Source organism: Lithobates pipiens, unplaced genomic scaffold (assembly GCF_037356315.1).
Source record: "Lithobates pipiens isolate NorthernLeopardFrog02 unplaced genomic scaffold, aLitPip1_a1.2 Scaffold_10, whole genome shotgun sequence".
Classification (NCBI taxonomy): Eukaryota; Metazoa; Chordata; class Amphibia; order Anura; family Ranidae; genus Lithobates; species Lithobates pipiens.
Genome location: NW_027507686.1, coordinates 213,973,471 through 213,993,281, shown reverse-complemented (window position 1 = coordinate 213,993,281; position 19,811 = coordinate 213,973,471). Strand labels below are relative to the sequence as shown.

Below are 19,811 nucleotides of genomic sequence, written 5' to 3'. Positions count from 1 at the left end.
TGGACCTTGTATTGTTGGATAAGACAAAACTTGGGGGTACAAGCATTGTAAAATATAGAAAATGCTTTGAGCCCCCTGTTGCTTTAGTTCTCCTTTACATAGTAAGGTTTCGCAAAAATAATAGATATATTGAGAATGTATATGGAGCTTACATATTTTTGGTGCGGGGATCCTTAGACCTAGAAAGTCTTGGTCCTGCAGTTGCGCGCATTCCTCCTCTTTTAAATTCAGAAAGTCCAAGCTCATCTGCATTAAAGTGTCCTGATGGCGTTCTCCTTAATCTGAAAATAAAGTGTACGAGAATGAGCATGATTTTCCTTGGTACATCCCTACATATCTTATGGTTAACAACAAAGCAGAAAGAATTGTTGTTTGCCAAATTTTGGTAGCATATTGGTTAAAGCTCAACTCCAAAAGGTCCCCCCCCCCCCCCCACACATTTTGGATAGACTGACTGGGATAGCAGGGTTGGCAAGTTTTAAAACCTGACCGCATCTGCATGGTGGAAAACGTCTGTCTGGTTTTAAATTACATCTTCCTGTGCATCCACGAGGGGGCGATTTGCCTGCATATTTGTCCAGCACCTGTCACCTGAACTGGAAGTATGGGAGAGTCTCTTTCATGGGGACAAAGACAGCAATGAAAATCTGACAGACCCCCTGCCTTGAGAAAGCGCTAACCTAATACTAGGTGGTTGATTTTCACTGATCATTAGAGGGGTCTACCGGGCTTTTGCTAGGTGGATCAGAGTGCCTTTCCCCCACCAGGGGGTCAGGCAAGGGTCCTTCCTCTTTGGAAGGGTATCATATTACACACCCTAGTGTACTTTGTGTGTGTGTTCACATACACTTTTTTGGTTCACTTTGGCGTTTAGCTTTTGCGCACCACACTTCAAGCTTGTAAAAATCAAAAATTTGGATCGATTGCCCCTCACTTCCTGTTCTGCCTGACAGTCCTCAAAAAACAGACAGAAAATAGGGAGAAATCTCTTTATTAGGGATGTCATTCTAAAAAAGCCAATAGTGATTATAACCCTAAACTGGGCTAAATAGAAAAAAATTAGGGATGCACTGATATATCAGCCTCTGAAAATGATCAAAAAAAAAAAAGAAAAAAAAAAAAAAAACTACTCAACATGGGTGCACATTTGATGCGTTTCTGATGTGTTTTCAATGCATTATAATGGGAAGGCGCATTACACTGCAACAGACCAGTGTGAAGACAAGCATAGAATTTAAAGGGATGCATTTTTCTTGAGCTTTTCTCATGCTTTTTTTTTTTTTTTTACGCAAAATCGGTTCAAAAACGATTAAAAAGTCGAATACATTTACAGTATATATAAAAAATGTATATATATATATATATATTTTTTTTTTTAAACTGTCCATTTTGGTTCTCAGCCAAGCGCATCCTGAATTTTCAGTTTCCATCTAGAATTTAAATTTCAGTGCACCACTAAAATAATAAAAAAAAAAAAAAAAAAAAAAGAAAAAACCTTGCCATGACCATCACTCTCCCCCAGTTGTACCGGTGTTCTGTCAAAAACTGTTCCGGCCATTGGATAGTGTACCCCCCGTACTGCGCAGGCGCAGCGCTTGTGCAGTATGGAGGACAAGGAGACTCCGAAAGTCTCTGAAGAAGAATGGCGCCTGCGCACTGAGTCCAGGTGAAAGCCCCACCATCCAAGTGGACATACGGTGGCACATAGTGACAGGGCCCATCGCGGCCTCGCCTCGCTCGGCTATTTTTTATTCTAACTCTATGTTCACTTGGATGGTGGGACTTGAACCTGGACTCAGCGCGCAGGCGCCGTTTCTTTTTGGAGACGTTTGGCTTCTCCTTGTCCTCCATACTGCGCAATCACAGTACAGGGTGGACACTATTCGACACATCACCGGCTCCTCTCCTGTACTGAAATGGCTTACTCCGATTTCACTGCACACTGTGAGCTTCACAGAAACAAATGCATGTATTTAATGAATGTGCAGTCCAATCATTTCCCAGTTGATATGCAGTATTACAACAAACTACTCAATGAAAAAATGAGATCGGGTGGGTCACAGGGACACTCATGTATGAAATTAGAGAAAAATAAATAAAATAAAAACGTACTTTCCCCAAAACTTTTTGATGCCTTTTGGACTTTTCTTGCCATCGGGAGATAATGGGGAGTGTGGACCCGAGTCGGTGCCAGAGAGGTCATTAAATGTGATGTCCAGATTGTTCTCAGTATCACCTGTGAAGAGAGATTATTTATTAATATATTAATTGCTGAATCCTTAACACTACATTTCCAATACTTCTGGTTTCATGTTAATGCACAATTTGTCACTGCATGCCATTGATATTTATCCATGCTTCAGTTCTCTGCAACTGTACTAAACATTAAATAAAAAAAAAAAATAAAGTCAATCCCATTATAGCTTATATGCTCCTTTAGGCTCCCGTGTGTGGTTTGAGTATGTGCAACTGCTTCTCTAGGACAGCTTCCTCCCACATACTATCAGCAGATGGCGTCTTGTATATAATACTGCTGTCTCCTCCTTATTGAGGCTGCATTAGAATCACTCCCTGGGACACACTTAACCCCTACAGCACCACCTTGTGGTTAACCCCATTCACTGCCAGTGACATTTTTACAGTAATCAATGCAATTTTTTTAGCATTGATCGCTGTATTAATGCCAATGGTCCTAAAAATGTGTCAAAATTGTCCGATGTGTGCGCCATAATGTAATCGTTGATCACCGCCATTACTAGTTAAAAAAAAAAAACATCAATAAAAATGCCATAAAACTATCCCCTATTTCGTATACACTATAACTTTTGCGCAAACCAGTCAACAAATGCTTATTGTGATTTTTTTTGCCAAAAATATGCAGAAGAATACATATCGGCCTAAACAAAAAAAAAAATTTTTAATATTTTTTGGGGATATTTATTATAGCATAAAGTCAAAAATAATGCGTTTTTTTTTCAAAAATTTTCGCCATTTTTTTGTTTATAGCGCAAAAAATAAATACCACCAAAAGAAAGCTCTATTTGTGAGAAAAAAAGGACATCAATTTTGTTTGGGAGCCACGTCGCACGACCACGCAATTGTCAGTTAAAGCGACGCAGTGCCGAATCGCAAAAAGTGCTTTGGTCAGGAAGGAGGTCAATTCTTCCGGGGCTGAAGTGGAATTCCCTGTATGCATGTTATCCCACACTTCATTGATTGCTTGTGCTATATAAAAATTATGTTTGGGGTTGCTGGAAATGGATCTGCAAAGATAGTAGCCTATCACCAGGTAAGTATAAAAAAGATACAACTTATCACAGCTCTGTAATTATGATTGTTATTATTATTTTTTACTGCAAGCAGTGCAAGTCCCTGGATTTGACCAGGTATTAGCAGAGCTCAGACTGGAGGAGGGATGAGGAAAAAAGGAGCCAATCAGTTGCGCTGCAGCACAAGCGGTACGCCAAAAGAAGGAGAGAGCAGAGTGACGGAGCGATGAGCTCAACAGTCTACTGCTTCTCTTTCTACTCTCCTGTTAAAGGGGGGAGGAGAGGACAGGGGACAAGCCTTGCAAATATTACTTGCCTGGATAAACCAGGTCCCCTGAACTGCCAGACAGGACTGTGCTGTACAGCAAAACTTTGTAAATCTCATGACTGGATGGACAGAAATACAAATCCTTTGGAAGGAAAAACTACTTTGGTATTTATTTTGCCATTTGCCAGGAGTTCAGTTTTAATAACTTTACACCCAGGACCATGTAAGCCTGCAACAACAAGGTTGGTTTTTACTGATTCTTAAGTGAGAAATAACTGGCTGGAGAAAATGGAGAGTCTGCCAATGATTCCTTGTTAAGTGAAAGCCAACACCTAGCCTAAAGAGAAGAGTCTTAGTAATGTCTACAGCGAGGGAACATACAAGTACCATTGGCACTGAATGGCAGTCAGTGGGGTGAACAGGAAAATAAAACTGCTATTAAACTGTCACTAAACCCAGATCATAAAAAACTATCAATAAATTCTGTATTAAATCCCGTTCATACTCCGTCACCAGGAGATTAATTTTCTGTATTCTGCAGAAAACCTGGTTGATCCTGCTGCTCTCTATCTCCCCCTGCTGTTCATGTCCCTAATTCAGTTAGGGATTTTGCAGAGCAGTGTTGGCAGCTCTGCACATGCTCAGTGTTCAGTGAGTTTCTATGCTGAGCATTTCCTCCCCATCACATCTGAGCAGCCCACGTGACTATAGAGACAGGTGGACGCATACAAAGTGATAAATGACAGCCCCCTCTCCCCCCCCCTCTTCCATGCCCACTAACCAGCTGAACTCAATGGGGGTGGGATATTACATGTAGATTGATGGAGGCTTCATCTCCCTCTTATTCGAAGACAAAGGCTGGAGGGACGTGACACAGCCTGTGACTGGCAAAAATCTGCCCACACCATGTTCTTGCGAAAAAAAAGTTTTGACTTTAAATATATATTTGTATGACAATTTAAAACAGTTTATTGATATTATTTTACTATGTTTTCCAATGGCTTTTTTTTTTGGTTGAATAGAATATGGAAGGGTTCACCACTGGACCAGGTCCCCACTAGGAAGATTTATACTCCCCCATTGCGGCGCTGCACCGATTCCCAAAAGTAGATCCTGCACTACTTTTGGCGACTTCAGGGGTGATTTAAATAGACATCTGTGCATAAACCCGCACAGATGTCTCTCATATCGCCCCTGAAGTCGGACTGAAAGTCTGGTATGAAATTCTGCGAGTTCAGCTGAACTCACACGATTTCAAATCCACATTCAGTGTGAACTTCGGCTAAAAGTACGAGAAAATCAAATTTTTGAGTTTTTACTGGAACAGGGATCAAGCAGAAGGCTTATAATGGGGGGCCGTGACAGCTATTTAGAGCAGCTATACTCAACAAAGGTTCTATGGAACACTAGGGTTCTTCCAAAGATTGCCAAGGTCCTTGAGTTGTGGTTAATTGATGGAGCCTGTGTTAATTTCACGCACAAAAGCCACTTGACGCAGCTAGTGGCTTGACATCAATATTCTCTGTAGGTGTCTGTATGGTGGCATTATTCCCACTAACCACCAACCCTTCCCACTCACCCACCAATTTAAAGGGCATCTTTCCCATTGGCCACCCCAGATTAATTAATTTTAGCAGGGGTTTTACTTTGAGAAAGGCTGGTTTAGAGAGAAAATTTCCCATCCTTTGTTGAGATTTCTCACTTCCAGATGTGTCTACAGAACAGAAAGGAAGTTGGAAATATCTCCATGTAAATAGGTAGGTGTCCTAAAAAAAATAAAGTTTTGTCTGGAATTCTATTTCAACAATGCTCATAGTAGTTAAGTGGAAGTTTGTTTTAACCACTCCATACCCTATCCAAAATAAAAATGGTCGTAGTTTTAGATATTTTTCAATATGCATTTTTTATCTTATAAAAAGTGAAATGTGTAGCGCTAAAAATATCCACGTCACAATCGTCTAAAGACAGTGATGATGTGAAAATGATGTGATGTAAAAGTACAATGAAGAAAAAAATAGTGTATAAAACCCTAAAAGTATATACACACACACACACCGGGAAAGGGGTAAGTATGCAGATCCCAGTGGCAAAACTGTGTACACTAAATGGTGCGAGATCACAAATAGTAAATACACTAACCGATGTAGATTATGAAGCTACATACAGTGAATAATGTGACAAATAAAATCACAATGGTATGCACATAAACAGGTGCAACAATAAATGTGCCAGTTGAAGTCTTTGCAGACAAAACGCATAGGGTTACTGCCAAGCCACTGTTTACTGCGCCTTTTTACCTGTTCAATCGAACCTCTTTTTATTATCCATTTGTTTGGATGTTGGACTTTATTTCAATAAACCTCAATTTTTTGGGGGGGATTTACACTATGTGGAGGCTTTTCTCTCTTTTATACCCCATTTAAACACCACCATTTGGAAGATTGTGGTCGGTGAGTTGTATCCTGGTTTCCTATCTATCACTCAAGGAGGAGCTGGAGTATAACCGCCTTTGGAAATTTGATCCATGTCCATTGGACCTTGGATCCACTTCCTGCGGTAAGAGTACCAAATTCCTTTATCCCAACCTACACATTTCACTTTTTATATCGTTTTACAATTACGGTAGTCATATTGTTGTGTTGGCAGCTCCATGTTGAGGTTGACGCAGTATTTTTATTCATTTTTGTACAAAATTGTATCTTAACACCACATGAAAATTTTGAAGTACATTCAAATGACATTTGTAAAGGCATTGAATGTATTGGAGAGTTTTCATACGAATGTACATTTGAAAATCTACTAGTGTATGGTATGGCCAGCTTCACGGTTGACTCCCTACCTTCTTCCCAGATGACAACTGACAATTTCAGTTTACCCCTTCCGAGGAGATTTACTAAAACCGGTGTAGCTGTACATGATAGTCAATCAGCTTCTAACTTCAGCTTGTTCAATTGACCTTTGGAAGATAAAAGCTGGAAGCTGATTGGTTTCTATGCACAGCTGCACCAGATTTTGTGCTCTCCAGTTTTAGTAAATCTCCCCTTATGTGTCACTGGGACAGGAAGCAAGGCAAGGGTTCATCTTCAATGACAGCAATAACATTTTTTGTAGAAATTCTGTTTTAACCCCTTCCCCACTTTATAAAAACCCAAAGAAAAGTTTGACAGGAGTTTGCAGACGAAATATCTGGATGTTATTGCGGGTCTAGAAGGGGTTAATATTCTGGTAAGAACTAATTATACGTAAAAAAAAAAAAAACACAAAACGGTGTTTTAAACAGTTTTACATTCCTGTCAGTCACTGGGCTCATTCTCTGGCTCTACTACAAAGGGCTACAGATAGGCACTGCAGTCTGTATGGAGAAGTGAATGCAAGGATGGGGGAATTCTCTAGCCTCACGTTACATGCTGTAAAACAAGCCGCTGTTGCCTAATGGGTTTTATTATTCCTGAAATTTGTAAAAGCGGGGGGGATTTTCAAGAATGCCGTTGAAAGCTGGGGGGGGGGGTGAAAGAAGGTGTGGAGTCATTACAATGTAATAGTCTTTTGTCACACTATCTCTTTGCAAAGCTGTAAGCTGATGGGGCTAATCCACACAGGCGATAGATCTTTTAGGTTGTGTGTATGCAGGTAGTGTGTGATCATCCTACGAATTATCACCAGCAATAGGGATGAGCTCAGGCGTGTTCGCATTGAACACGTGCAGAGCCCGCCAGGAAGTCAGCGCAGCACTGCGCTAATCACAGGCAGTGAGACATTGCCCGATCTCTGCAGCCGCACATCGGGGCAATGTCTCACTGCCTGTGATTAGCGCAGCGCTGCGCCGACTTCCTGGCGGGCTCAGCACGTGTTCAATGCGAACACGCCTGAGCTCATCCCTAACCAGCAACCTGCCTTGATCGCTACACGTGGTAAACAAAGTGAGCACTGCAGTAGCAATTCATGATTGCCCACTACTCCAAATTTGTGATTACTACTCATAAGGTCGCATGCAGTAGCAATTAATCGTCCAAACTATTATGTGCATGCTATTATAGTAGGATGATCCCACTAATCCCATGTGCTTCTAGTGTAAAGCTGGCCATAGATGGCTCGATTTCTGGTCAATTCCGGAGAAATCTGCCAAAATTTGAGCAATGAGTGGCCCTACAAGCAGCATCAGGTTTGGCAAAATTGTATTTATAAATCACCAGTTCCAGGGGAAAATTATTGACCAAACAGTGACTGCCCTATACCAGATGCACTACTCACTTTCTTCACTGGATGTTTTACTATGCATCTTTATATCTTCTCTTTTAAAGCCAGTAGTAAACAGCCAGAAAAAATAAATAAATTGGGCCTCCCCCTGCAGGTTGAGTTGATAATGCACTAGTACGCATACTAGTGCACTATGACAGACCTACCTGGACACTGAGCCCTCCAGCACAGCGCTGTCACGGTTCCCCCGCTTTTCAATTTTCACCCGGTCTTCCTTCTGAGCACACAGACTTCAGCTTTATGAATGGCCAGGGCTGCGATACCGTCACTCCAGCACATGTGCAGGGGAGCTCCAGCACAAAGCTTTGAAGGTATGGCAAGGGTATGCCGTCCATTCAGAGTGCATGTGCCGTTGATGTCACCAGCTGCATGAATATCTCCTAAACAGTGAAAGTTTAGGAGATATTCACTGTACCTACAGGTAAACCTTATAGGCCTACCTGTAGGTACAAGTTAAAAAGTGCATTTTACTTCTACATTAACATTTTCTAATTCAATCAAGACAACTGAAATTCATGCAACAAGTTTGTTAGTATGTGATGTTGTACACACTCGTACACATACCTAGATATACTTTTTTTGAGGATTGCTGCAGTCCTGATGAAGGGGGAGTAGTGTTCTCCGAAACACGTTTTTTTTATATGATTTTATTTTTAACCACAATTAAAATGATCTTGGACTTATGCGGTTTTGGCCTGGCATGTCTTTCCGTATTTCTATGGTTTGACCTATCAGATGTGCCATAGTTCAAGTGTTCAGGGATCCATGAGTGGATGCCCCATAGACTTCTTATGGGGCATCCGTTGTCGGCTGTTGTTCTTCTACCCTAAAGCCTGCCACCAGGAGCCGATCATGCGACTAGGTAAGAATTCTACAGTAGATAGGATTTAGAAGGTGGCAGAGAGCAGTTTTAAGCTTAGAGAGCCTGGACTTCCAATTTAAAGTAGAACTATAGGCAAAACTTTTCTTTAATTTTGGATAGAGCAAGGGAGGGTTACAACCCCTGACACATTTTTCTTCACCACCTGTGTCCCATTGTGGAGATCTCCCTTCACTTTGTGTCCCATAACCAAACAGGAAGTGAGAGGAAATCTCTACAAATTAAGGGAATTCCTTTGGGACCCCCAGGTCACCTGAACTAGTGTCCCCATTGGAACATTTCCCCTCTATTAGGTTTCTCGAGGGACAGCCCAAAAGTCTCCCTATCAGAGTCATCAATCACCAATTCACCCCTATTCCAGTCATCTCATCACAGAACTCCCCAATCAAAGTCCTTCACCCCCATCATAGAGCCTCCTCGTCATAGTCCTTCCCCATCACATCATTTTCCCCATCACAAAGGCCCCCCCCCCCCAAATTACACAGTCCATTCGTCACATCAGAGCCCTTATCCTTAGGCTCCAGCAGCACAGCAATGGGCAAGACTTGAAGGAGGTAGACTTCTGTCCTCTCCTGAATGCTTGAGGTGGCCCTGCATGCCCTTGATCAGCATCATAGATTGCCAAGGAGTGGACGAGTCAGCCGCCAACACCTTACCAAAGAAAGATGTAATGCATCCTGCCCTAAAGTGACATAGGCCATCATGGCCATCAGCAAACCTGCACCATGGCAAATCATGTCGCTGATTCAGGAGTCCTTGCAGGGGAACCCAAAATGGCACACAGTTGAAAAACACTGATATATAGTTACATAGTAAGGTTGCGTAAAGACACCAGTCCATCCAGTTCAACCTGAGTGAGTGTCTACAATTGTCCCTATCCCTGTACATTGCATTTCCTCCCACACATTGAGTGTGGGAGGAAACCCGAGTACCCAGAGGAAACCCACGCAGGCACAGGGAGAACATGCAAACTCCAGGCAGGTAGTGTCGTGGTTGGGATTCACTACTTTTTACTGCTAGGCGAGAGTGCTAACCTCTACACCACTGTGCTGCCCCTAAAAAAACAAAACTTTTTTTTATTATAAATTTATATATATATATATATATATATATATTTATATATATATATATATATATATATATATATATATATATATATATATATATATATATATATACACATACATACACATACACACACACACACACACTTCAAAAACTTTATTGATTCAGTTGCTGAAGACAAAACCTCACCTGGACCCCATCACCCAGATGTGATTTACCCAAAATTTAAGTTTTATTGCGGATGTTGGGTAAAACACATCATAAGCGAGAGGATAAAGACAGGGTTTTGCCTTTAGCCCTTGGATACATAAAGCATATTGGAGGACGTTGGGTACATGTGGTGAGCAGTTCCAATTTTTTTCATGTTGGCTCTGTGCTTGGGGAGCATACACAACCTCTACAACTAAACCAGCACTTGATGGTCAGAGGTATAAGCTATGGGTGAGAGTGGTATTATTTTATACCTTCTATAGTATTATCTTATACCATGTATGGTCAATTGAAATTGAATTTGTTGCATTGCTCTACATACTGCCACACTAAATCATCATCATCAGTTGTATGTCCCAAGCCATCCTCAGGTTGGGTAAATGCCACACGCATGCTGTGTTAGCCACCACAGGTACAGTACCTATCACTGGGGCGCTGACGCTTCTGTTGAAATCTTCAAAACAATTTCCCAAAAGAAGTAAGAAAAAAGGCAAAAACAGGAGGAGATTTCAGAAACATAGAAAAAGGAGGAAAGGAAAGCAAACAGCCAAGCCTAAAAATTTGGAAAGAGGCAGGAACTGAGGGTTTGTAAATAATAATAGATTTATGTTTCCTGATGAATAGAACGTAATGGCTAAATGATTAGCTGAGGCTCCTGATGAAGAAGAAGAGACACTTCAATTGAGTGCACAGGTTGTGTTCTCAGCCTAACACAGTGCAATGACATTGAAGTGTTGAAGTGTATGTATAGCTAAAACTTCATTTTTTGTTATAGTAGGTGATAGGTTAACATGGATATAAACCCCATTCATGAAATCAGACCTATATATTTGGACACTGGCACAATTTTCATACTTTTGGCTCTGTATGTCACCAGAATTTAAATTAAAATGAAACAATCCAAATGAATTTGAAGTGCAGATTTTCAGATTTAAATTCAAGGGGTTGAACATAAATATAAAAGTACAAATTTTAGGAACTGCAACCATTTTTATACACAGTCCTCCCATTTTCAGGGGCAGAAAGGTTATTGGACAAATGAATATCATCATAAATAAAATGTTCATTTTTAAATATTTTGTTGAGAATCCTTTAATGACATTGACTGCTTAAAGTCTGGAACCCATGGACATTACCAAAGACTGGGTTTCCTCCTTTCTGATGCTTTGCCAGGCTCTAACTGCAGCTGTCTTCAGTTGTTCTTTGTGGGTTTTTCTGCCTTTAGTTTTGCCTTCAGCAAGTGAAATGCATGCTCAATTGGGTTGAGATCGGGTGATTGACCCGGCCATTGCAGAATATTCCACTTATTTTCCTTCAAACGCTCCTGGGTTGCTTTTGCAGTGTGTTTTGGATCGTTGTCCATCTGTACTGTAAAGCGCCGTCCAATCCACTTTGTTGCATTTGGCTGAATTTCGGCTGACAGTATATCTCTAAACACTGCATTATTAATCTGGCAGCTTCTGTCTTATGATCAATAAACACAGATGACCCAGTGCCACTGGAAGCCATGCATGCTCATATCATCACACCGCCTTCACCATGCTTTACAGATGAAGTTGTGTGCTTTGGATCATGGGCGGTTCCAAGCCTTCTCCACACTTTTGTCTTCCAATCATTCTGGTATAGATTAATCTTAATTTCATCCAGCCAAAGAATGCTTTTCAAGAACTGGTCTGGCTTTTTTAGATTTTTTTGGCAAAGTCTAATCTGGCTTTTCAATTCTACAGGCTTATGAATGGTTTGCACCTTGTGGTGAACCCTCTTGTATTGTTCTATATGCTCTTGTGAAGTCTTCGACAATGATATGTCCACTTTCTGGAGAGTGTCCTTCCCTTGTCTGGATGTTGTGAATGGGTTTTTCTATACCATAGAGAGGACCCTGAGATCATCCACCACTGTTATCTTCCATGGACGTCCAGGCCTTTTTATGTTGCTGAGCTCAGCAGTGCATTTTTCTTTCCTCAGAGTGTACCAAACTGTTGATTTGGCCACTTCTAAGGTTGCGGCTGGCTCTCTGATGGATTGGTTTAGTTTTTGAAGCCTTACAATGGCCTGTTTCGCTTTCATGGACAGCTCCTTTGAATGTATGATGTAGGTTCACAGCAATAGATTCCAAATACCGCACTTAGAATCAACTCCACACCTTTCACCTGCTTAATTGATGAAGAAATATCAAAAGGAGTAGCCCACACCTGGCAATGAAACAGCTTTTTGATTCAATTGTCCAATTACTTTTGGTCCCTTGGGGAAAAAAAAAAAAAGGGAGGGGGTGGCGGCTAGTAAGAGCTGTAATTCCTAAACCCGTCCTCTGATTTGGATGTACATACCTTCAAATTAAACCTAAGAGTGTGCACTTTCAGCCCATATCCTATATAGAGCTATAGCTTGAATATGTTTTGGTAAATACCTGGAAAAATATTTGCCTGTGTCCAAATACATATGGACCTAACTGCATATCTGTAGTGTTTACGTCTCTCTCCAAAGTCCTGAGTCCCGTGTCTTTCTGCTGCTCCATTCCTCTGTTATCAGCATGATAATTTCTGCAAGTTCTCTGACACAGAAGATAAAAACAGCTGAAATATTGACACTTTGCGCCCAATTTGGACATTTTTACTTAGGGGGTACTAACTTTTGTTGCCAGCGGTTTAGACATCAATAGCTGTGTGTTGAGTATTTTGAGGGGACAGCAAATTTTCACTGTTATACAAGCTGTACACTCACTACTTTACATTGTAGCAAAGTATAATTTCTTCAGTTTTGTCACATAAAGATATAATAAAATATTTACAAAAATGTGAGGGGTGTACTCACTTTTGTGAGATACTGTATGTGAGTGTTTACATGCACTTTAAAGCTCCTGCCTGTTTTTTATTTTTTGTGTCTCATCGGAAAAACTTCCCTTCCTGTCTTGCAGAAACAGGAAGGGAGGGGAAATCCCATCTTAGACAGTGGTCACCAGAACTGGGGTTCCCCCTGGAAGATTTACCCCCACACTTCTGTTTTGGCAAGTTCTAAAATTTTTGATATCCAATCTCTCTTGAATGGGAAAGCGGACAAGACACTGTCAAACATCTTTTGGCTTCTTGGCACAAAGGGGTTCATTTACTAAAAGCAAATTAATTGTTCACTTTGTGGTGAAGTTTCACTTTGCAAGGAAAATAAACCGCATTTTGCTTGAACATGATTAGATGATGGAAGTCAGTGGAGCTTCACCTCATTCACTACACTCTGGGGTAAAATTCACGTGTAAAGTTCCCCTTGAACGTAAACAGATTTGCCTTTAGTAAATCAATCCCAATGCATTGCAATGAATTGCTATAGATATATACCATTCCTGATACTGATTTTACAGAAAATAAATAGTTTACTATTCTTTCAAACACAATAATCCAGTAAATTAAATTTTACAAAGTTAGATTTTTCTCTATACATACATACATACATACACACACATATACATATACATACATATACACACACAAATCATCAATAGGCATATGTCCGCATACTAGAAGAAAAGATTTTTGTCTTACATAAACTTTGTATTCCATTTGTTTCACTGTTGATGTGCAAAGCATTCTGGGATGCGGGTTTCCTGTAGCTGTCATGTGACCCATTTGGCGTGGCATGAGAGAGTTTCCCGGGCAAGGTCTGGTACCTGGGATCTGCTTTACTCTGACATGAAGAAATAAAGAGGAATTAATATGAGAGCATTTTTATATGCATTGCCAGTTCCCAATTTTGGGTGGCAACAATGGGGAACACCAGAGAAATTAGAACAGGCTCTACGCCAAAGATTTGTTACTGGGAAGATTGTTTAAAAACTCTTGTCTGTATTCTGTCTCATTCAGTGGAGGAAAAATGCAAGATCTTTTTGTGGAAGTGAAGGACAGACAATTAAGAGAAAAGTTCTCACCCTTCTTCATTTAAAGTGTTAAGCTAAATACACAGATGAAAGAGCGGTTTTACCTGCCATAGATTTGCATTTCTGTCCATCCGGTCCTTAGATTTACACAGCCCTTCCTGGCAGATCAGGAGACCTGATATTTTCACTACTACAGTTCATTAACACATACTAGTCTTCTCATTGTGCCCACACTGACTGGACAGTGAAATGAGAAGCAGTGGACCGTTGAGCTATCTCTCTGTCTCTACACTCTGCTCCTATCAGCATGCTACTTGCACTGCAATATAACCAATTGGCTTTCTACTTTCTCAGTCTGAGCTCTGCTGTGTACTGTGCTAGTCGGCATTCCATCTAGAGGTGTATGCAATACTGACCAATCGAATCGGTATGCGTTTATATAATCATGACCTTAACGATGCTCCTCTTGTATGCCTTCTTTCATGATGAGATTGATATTTTGTTGCATTATAGGCGTTTGTTCTGTTTTTTTGTTATTGTTGTTTTTTACTTTTAGACTATGCTGTGGTAGTATCTTCTGGCTCTGAATGTCCCTGATGAAAGGACTGAAACGCGTCGGGCTGAATGTCTACAATTATCATGCACTACCGATTCATGATTGTAATCTATTGTTTTTATTAATCGTATTGGTGATGTTTGCACCTTAATTTTATATATTTTTTCATAATAAAAGCTATTTTATAGAATTTTCTGTTTATGTTTCTCTCCCGTTGCCTAGAAAGTCCCTTATACTTTCCCTTAGGGGGGTACTTGTCTTTTGGAGCTCTGCTGTGTAGGCATTTGCAAAGGGGCTGATACCAAATTCAGGTACTTTCTTGGATTTAGAATATATTTAATCATGCATCACCGAATACAGAGCTGCATTGTTTGTCTTTTATATCCAGTTGGGTGCACGGATAGGGATCAATCTTAAAGTGGTTGTAAAGGTAGAAGGTTTTTATCTTAATGCATTCTATGCATTAAGATAAAAAGCCTTCTGTGTGCAGCAGCCCCACCCCTGTACCTGAGCCCAGTGATGTCCACGAATGCCTTGGTCGTCAATCAAAATCAGTTACCCAATGAGAAGAGAGAGGGGACGGGGCCTAGGTGCGGCTCCATATCTGAATGGACAAAAGAGCTGTGGCTCGGTTGCCCCCATTGCAAGCTGCTTGCTGTGGAGACATTCAACAGGAGGGGCCAACAGGAGGGAGGGGCCAGGAGCTCCAGCCAGGGACCCAAGAAGAAGAGGAGTGGAGCTGTTCTGTGCAAAACCACTGCACAGAGCAGATAATTAGAACATGTTGATTATTTTAATAGAAAAAAATAATGAGACTTTACAGTCTCTTTAAGCTAGCCATACATGACCATTTTCTTTCATTAAAGATGGCCACAGAAGGTTTGAATACTGCTGAACTGGCCAAGATTCAAACTATGTATGGGCAGGATGAATGTACCCAAGTTGATCAATCAACCTGGGTACAACAAGCCTGCCAGATATTAAATGCGATTATTGCTTGCGGCTCTTACATGTTCTGCAGGATCCAAGTTAAAAAAAAAAAAAAAAAAAGGGAAAAAACTGAATTCTCCAGGTTGGTACCACTAACAGGCAGCAATTATCTTGTCAAAAGATGTAAGTATTTTAGTTCAGAAATGTCAACTACACATTAAAAAACTTGGACAGTTGGCCATGGGACAGCCACCATCTTTTGTAGCTCAACAAGTCAAAGCTGAACTCCAGGCTAAAAAAAATATTGAAAGAATAGAAGAGCCATGGGTATTTTTTCTTTACTTTTGGTTTTATGTGTGTATTTGCTCCAGATCGGTGCAGTAATCCAGGGTGAGGCAACTCCTTTATAGGAGTTTACTGTAATAAAGACCGCTCACTGCTGCTCCCGCTCATTGTGCAGATGACTTGTCTTGTCTCCGCCCCCTCCTGGTTTCTACAGGCAGCCTGTGGTGGGTGGAGCTTTTGGGTCCCTCCCACAGCTCTGCTCTCTGCACAGGCTATGTACTATACAGCACAATGTCACTTCTACTTTTACAAGGTAACAGTAGGGTTTATAAAAGTGGTACTATGTGGTGCACACATAGTATTTATATCCTTTGTGACAATTGACAAATGTATATAAAATAATTAAGGCTTGGAGTTCAGCTTTATGTTAAGTACAAACAATCCAACAAATACAACATGACAACAAGGTTTTATAAAGTTAATATACCTCCGGAGTTACAACAGGTGTTACAACAGGCTCTGGGGTTTCCCCATCATCATGCTAGCCAAAGTCAAGGAAGAATGAGGAAAAAGTGACAAAAAATCTGTTAGTACAATGTGTTGATAAAATATTTGTGAATGGTTAGATGATACACATATCACAGTCACCAGGGATGTCTTGGCACATCCCTATGCACTCCATGCCTGGATGCAATGACTTCAGTGGTATTCAACCCTTTTACTCCTGAAGACTTCAAATACCGCAAAGGGGATCATAAAGGAGACTTATCTTTATTCCTCCTCGAACGGGTAGTCTAGTCTACCAGCCTATTGTCCCTCCCTGAGTGGGGCAAGAAGTGACCACTAGATAGTGTCACAATCCCTCCCTGGAGGCCCGCACCAGACCCAATATGGAAGTCAATGATGCAATTTCCGCCCACATTCCACGCTGGTTTTGCTTCCTGACGGCCACAGGACGCTCAGAGAGCCTGCAATTGGATGGTACATTTCTGCGGACAGCGCTAAATCTGATGGACTGACTGGGGTAGAACCCCCCTACCCTCCGCCTTACTGAGCTTGACGCTCACTTGCACTGTGTAAGTGTATTTTAACTTATGACTTAAAAGAGAGGCCACGGAGCAGCAGCCAAAGGATGCTAAGCGGAGGGACAGCATGACAATTGTTTGCATGCACTGTCGCCGCTTTATTTAACATTTCGTGGGGCCGCTTTAAGAAGCCGGGTAGGCGGGGCCAGGGGGCGGAGCTAACACGTTCGGCCGGGAAGCCGAGCGGAAGCCAGGCCACTTGGAGAGCGGAGGAGGAAGAGATTCCCACCCACCCTCCCCTGGGGTTGGTAGGTTTTTGTTGTGAGGGGTGTGCTGGTTGTTTGGGGGGTCAGTTTAGAAGGGTAAGTGGTGTAGGGGGTAATTAGGTTGTACCCATCCATGGGGATGGGGATGGTTGTTGATGTACTTCCTGGTTACAAGGGGGTAACCGGAGGAGAAAAGGGGTAGGTCACTGCATTGGTTTGGGTTTAGCCTCCGAGACAGGGGATGCCGTCTGGAGGTCAAGAGGTAAAATAGATGGTGCAGTGACCAGTAGGGTCTTGGATATGCTAATGACCCATGTTCCAGTGTTAAAGGAAAAGTTTACAAGTTATTATTATTAAAAGTTATTTAAAAAAGTTTATATTTTATATTCATATATTTTGGTTAATAAATCAAGGCCTTTGGCCCTTTACTCCAAACGCAGTCTGGTCTGGTTTAATGGGGGGAGAGGGTTTGGAGGAAAGGGGGGGGTGATGGGGGGGGGGTATGTGGCAAAAGGTGGGGGGATGGTGGAAGTGTCAGACAATACAAATGTCATGAATTGTTAAATCTCTGCCCTGAGCTGGTGCTTCCTTCTCTCCCTCTTTCTTGTTTCTCACACAGAGCTGGCCAACTCTAAGGATAGCTGCCATTATCTACTTTTTTTCTCCATGAACATAAATTTTTGGACTGAACATTTATATACCTAATGTATATACTACATGAACTAACTAACTGTTGATCACCGTGGGACTTCCTTTATGTTTATTCAGCTACTGACTTTGCGCCAGAATTACCGTCTTTTTTCCAGTATGGAAGTAGAAAACAGAATCTGGCTACATGCATAGTGTAACAGATTTTCTTTTCGGTCTTTCTCTGACAATTTTTCCAGGCAGCTACCACTAAGCCTCAGCATCATGTTCCGCGTCGAGGCCGAAGAGAGAACAGGTCCAGTAGGACTCAAAGAGCCCTGCTTGGTCGGCATCACTCCCTAGAGGCCTACATGGTTTGTGGCAGACACACGGATGACAGCCCGTGAATGCTATATGCAATATAACTGCATATTTCATGTTGCGCTTCTCACCCTCTGGAGCCCTATGTCACATTAGCGAGTTCTTGTTAGAAATGCAGCCCCCGCCCACCAGGCAAATGTCTTATGGCCACCAGGTATTTGCGTCTTGCCCTTTGTTGTTTTTTTGGAGAACAGGAAGCATGCCTGTGCCAATATCTGGATTTGGTGTATTGCTGTATAACATTTACGCCTTTCATGCAACTTCCGAGGGTTAACATTGCAGTCAATGGCCCTCAAGTTGCATGAAAGTTGGATCAAAGTAGTGCATGAATTACTCTGAAGTTGCTGCAACGTTAAGTTGCGCATATATGAATGGTTATCATTGGAAAACACGCAGAACGACTTGTCATGAGACTCTGATGTCCAAAGTTGCATGACAAGTCACACAAGTGTAAATGGAGCCTAAAGCAAAATGCAACAGTATAACTTGGACTCTACTTAAGTTCAAATGAATAGCAAGGATGCTGGCTACAGTTGGTCCTCTTGTGTTTTAAGTATAATTGATAATAAACAATTATTGGCTCTCAAGATGAATGTTTGGCACTTATTTATTAGATTTCACTTGGGTTTCTCAATTGAGGTGACCAAGGTCATTGTATCAACTCATTGCCAACTTTCATTTGATTTTTGCAAGACAGGAGGCCAGTGCCTCACATGTCCTTTTTCTGGGACCATCTGGTTCACCAATAGCCCTAACTTGCCTTGAAGCAGAAGCTAAACGGTTATACTATTCCACGCAATTTTCCATTCTATTGATATCTGTTGTACTCTATCAATAATTTAACAGTTAAACATTTTAGGCTGAAGAAAGGCTGACAGCAGTGTCCATAAATGGAATTACTGGATAGGATGTCTGCTGTGTGTGGCCTTAAATCTCTCCTCTTAATCCCTGCCACATATCTGATAAACCCATGACTTTAGAATATATAATATTCCAGAAGGGAAAATGTTAAAATGCATAGGCTCTTGAGGTCAAGAGTAAAAGGATTGCAATAATACCACATATCTATTAGCTACATTTTTATTAATAATAATGAAGACATGGTAACATGCTGCTAGTGTCACAGAACAAACATAAATACGACTCTATTTCCCAACACACATAATGGTGAGCAAACTGATTGACAAATCGGGAAAATTGAAAATTCACATGAATATACATATGCAAACTTGTGCAATTTGCTAATTTTCATACAAATCACAATTGCCCTGCTTCCCGACTTGTGTGATTCTCTGTGTGATTCTCTAACACCGAAATATTCAAGCAAATCAACAATTTGATAAACTGTTTAAGAAAAATTACTTTAGGTTATCATTTCAGTGCTGTATGGAAGATTTTGCAGACTTTGGTGCCCAGATTAAAGCAATCTGTGCTTTTAATAATGCAGGGCAATGCAACAGGTGCATCTTGAAATCAACATAGCCACTGGCCAGGCTTTAGACATTAAGTATTTATGTATTTTTATATGCAGCAACTGAGCTGCAAAGCAAGCTGTAATTGGTGGATAGGGATGAGCCGAACACCCCCCGGTTCGGTTCGCACCAGAACTTGCGAACGACCCCCGCGTTCGGTACGAACGTTAGAACCCCATTGAAGTCTATGGGACTCGAACGTTCGAATTGGAAAGTGCTAATTTTTAACGGCTAATATGCAAGATAGTGTCCTAAAAAGGGTTTGGCGACCTGCCTCCTGCCTCAGGGGACATGGGTCACTGCAAAAAAAAGTTTTAAAAACTACCGTTTTGGTGGGAGTACTGATTTTAATGACGATTAAAGTGAAAAAAAAAAAGTGAAATATTCCTTTAAATATGGTGCCTGGTGGGTGTCTGTAGTATGCCTGTGAAGTGCCACGTGTTTCCCGTGTTTAG

At 41.2% G+C, this 19,811-nt stretch overlaps 1 protein-coding gene across 15 annotated transcripts in view; it reads right to left on the bottom strand.

Annotated features, from left to right (window-relative positions):
- Positions 1-19,811, bottom strand: part of PPFIBP2 (PPFIB scaffold protein 2) — a 358,545-nt gene that overhangs the window by 41,973 nt on the left and 296,761 nt on the right. For 11 of the 15 annotated variants that reach the window (XM_077460920.1, XM_077460921.1, XM_077460923.1 and 8 more), the window contains 5 exons: positions 16,073-16,126; positions 13,483-13,624; positions 10,371-10,403; positions 2,113-2,236; positions 153-281 (listed from right to left, as the gene is read on the bottom strand). In XM_077460920.1, coding sequence (XP_077317046.1) covers positions 153-281; positions 2,113-2,236; positions 10,371-10,403; positions 13,483-13,624; positions 16,073-16,126 — 482 coding nt within the window. The remainder of the gene's footprint in view (positions 1-152; positions 282-2,112; positions 2,237-10,370; positions 10,404-13,482; positions 13,625-16,072; positions 16,127-19,811) is intronic. The other 4 variants (XM_077460922.1, XM_077460933.1, XM_077460934.1 and 1 more) reach the window with 2 other exon arrangements.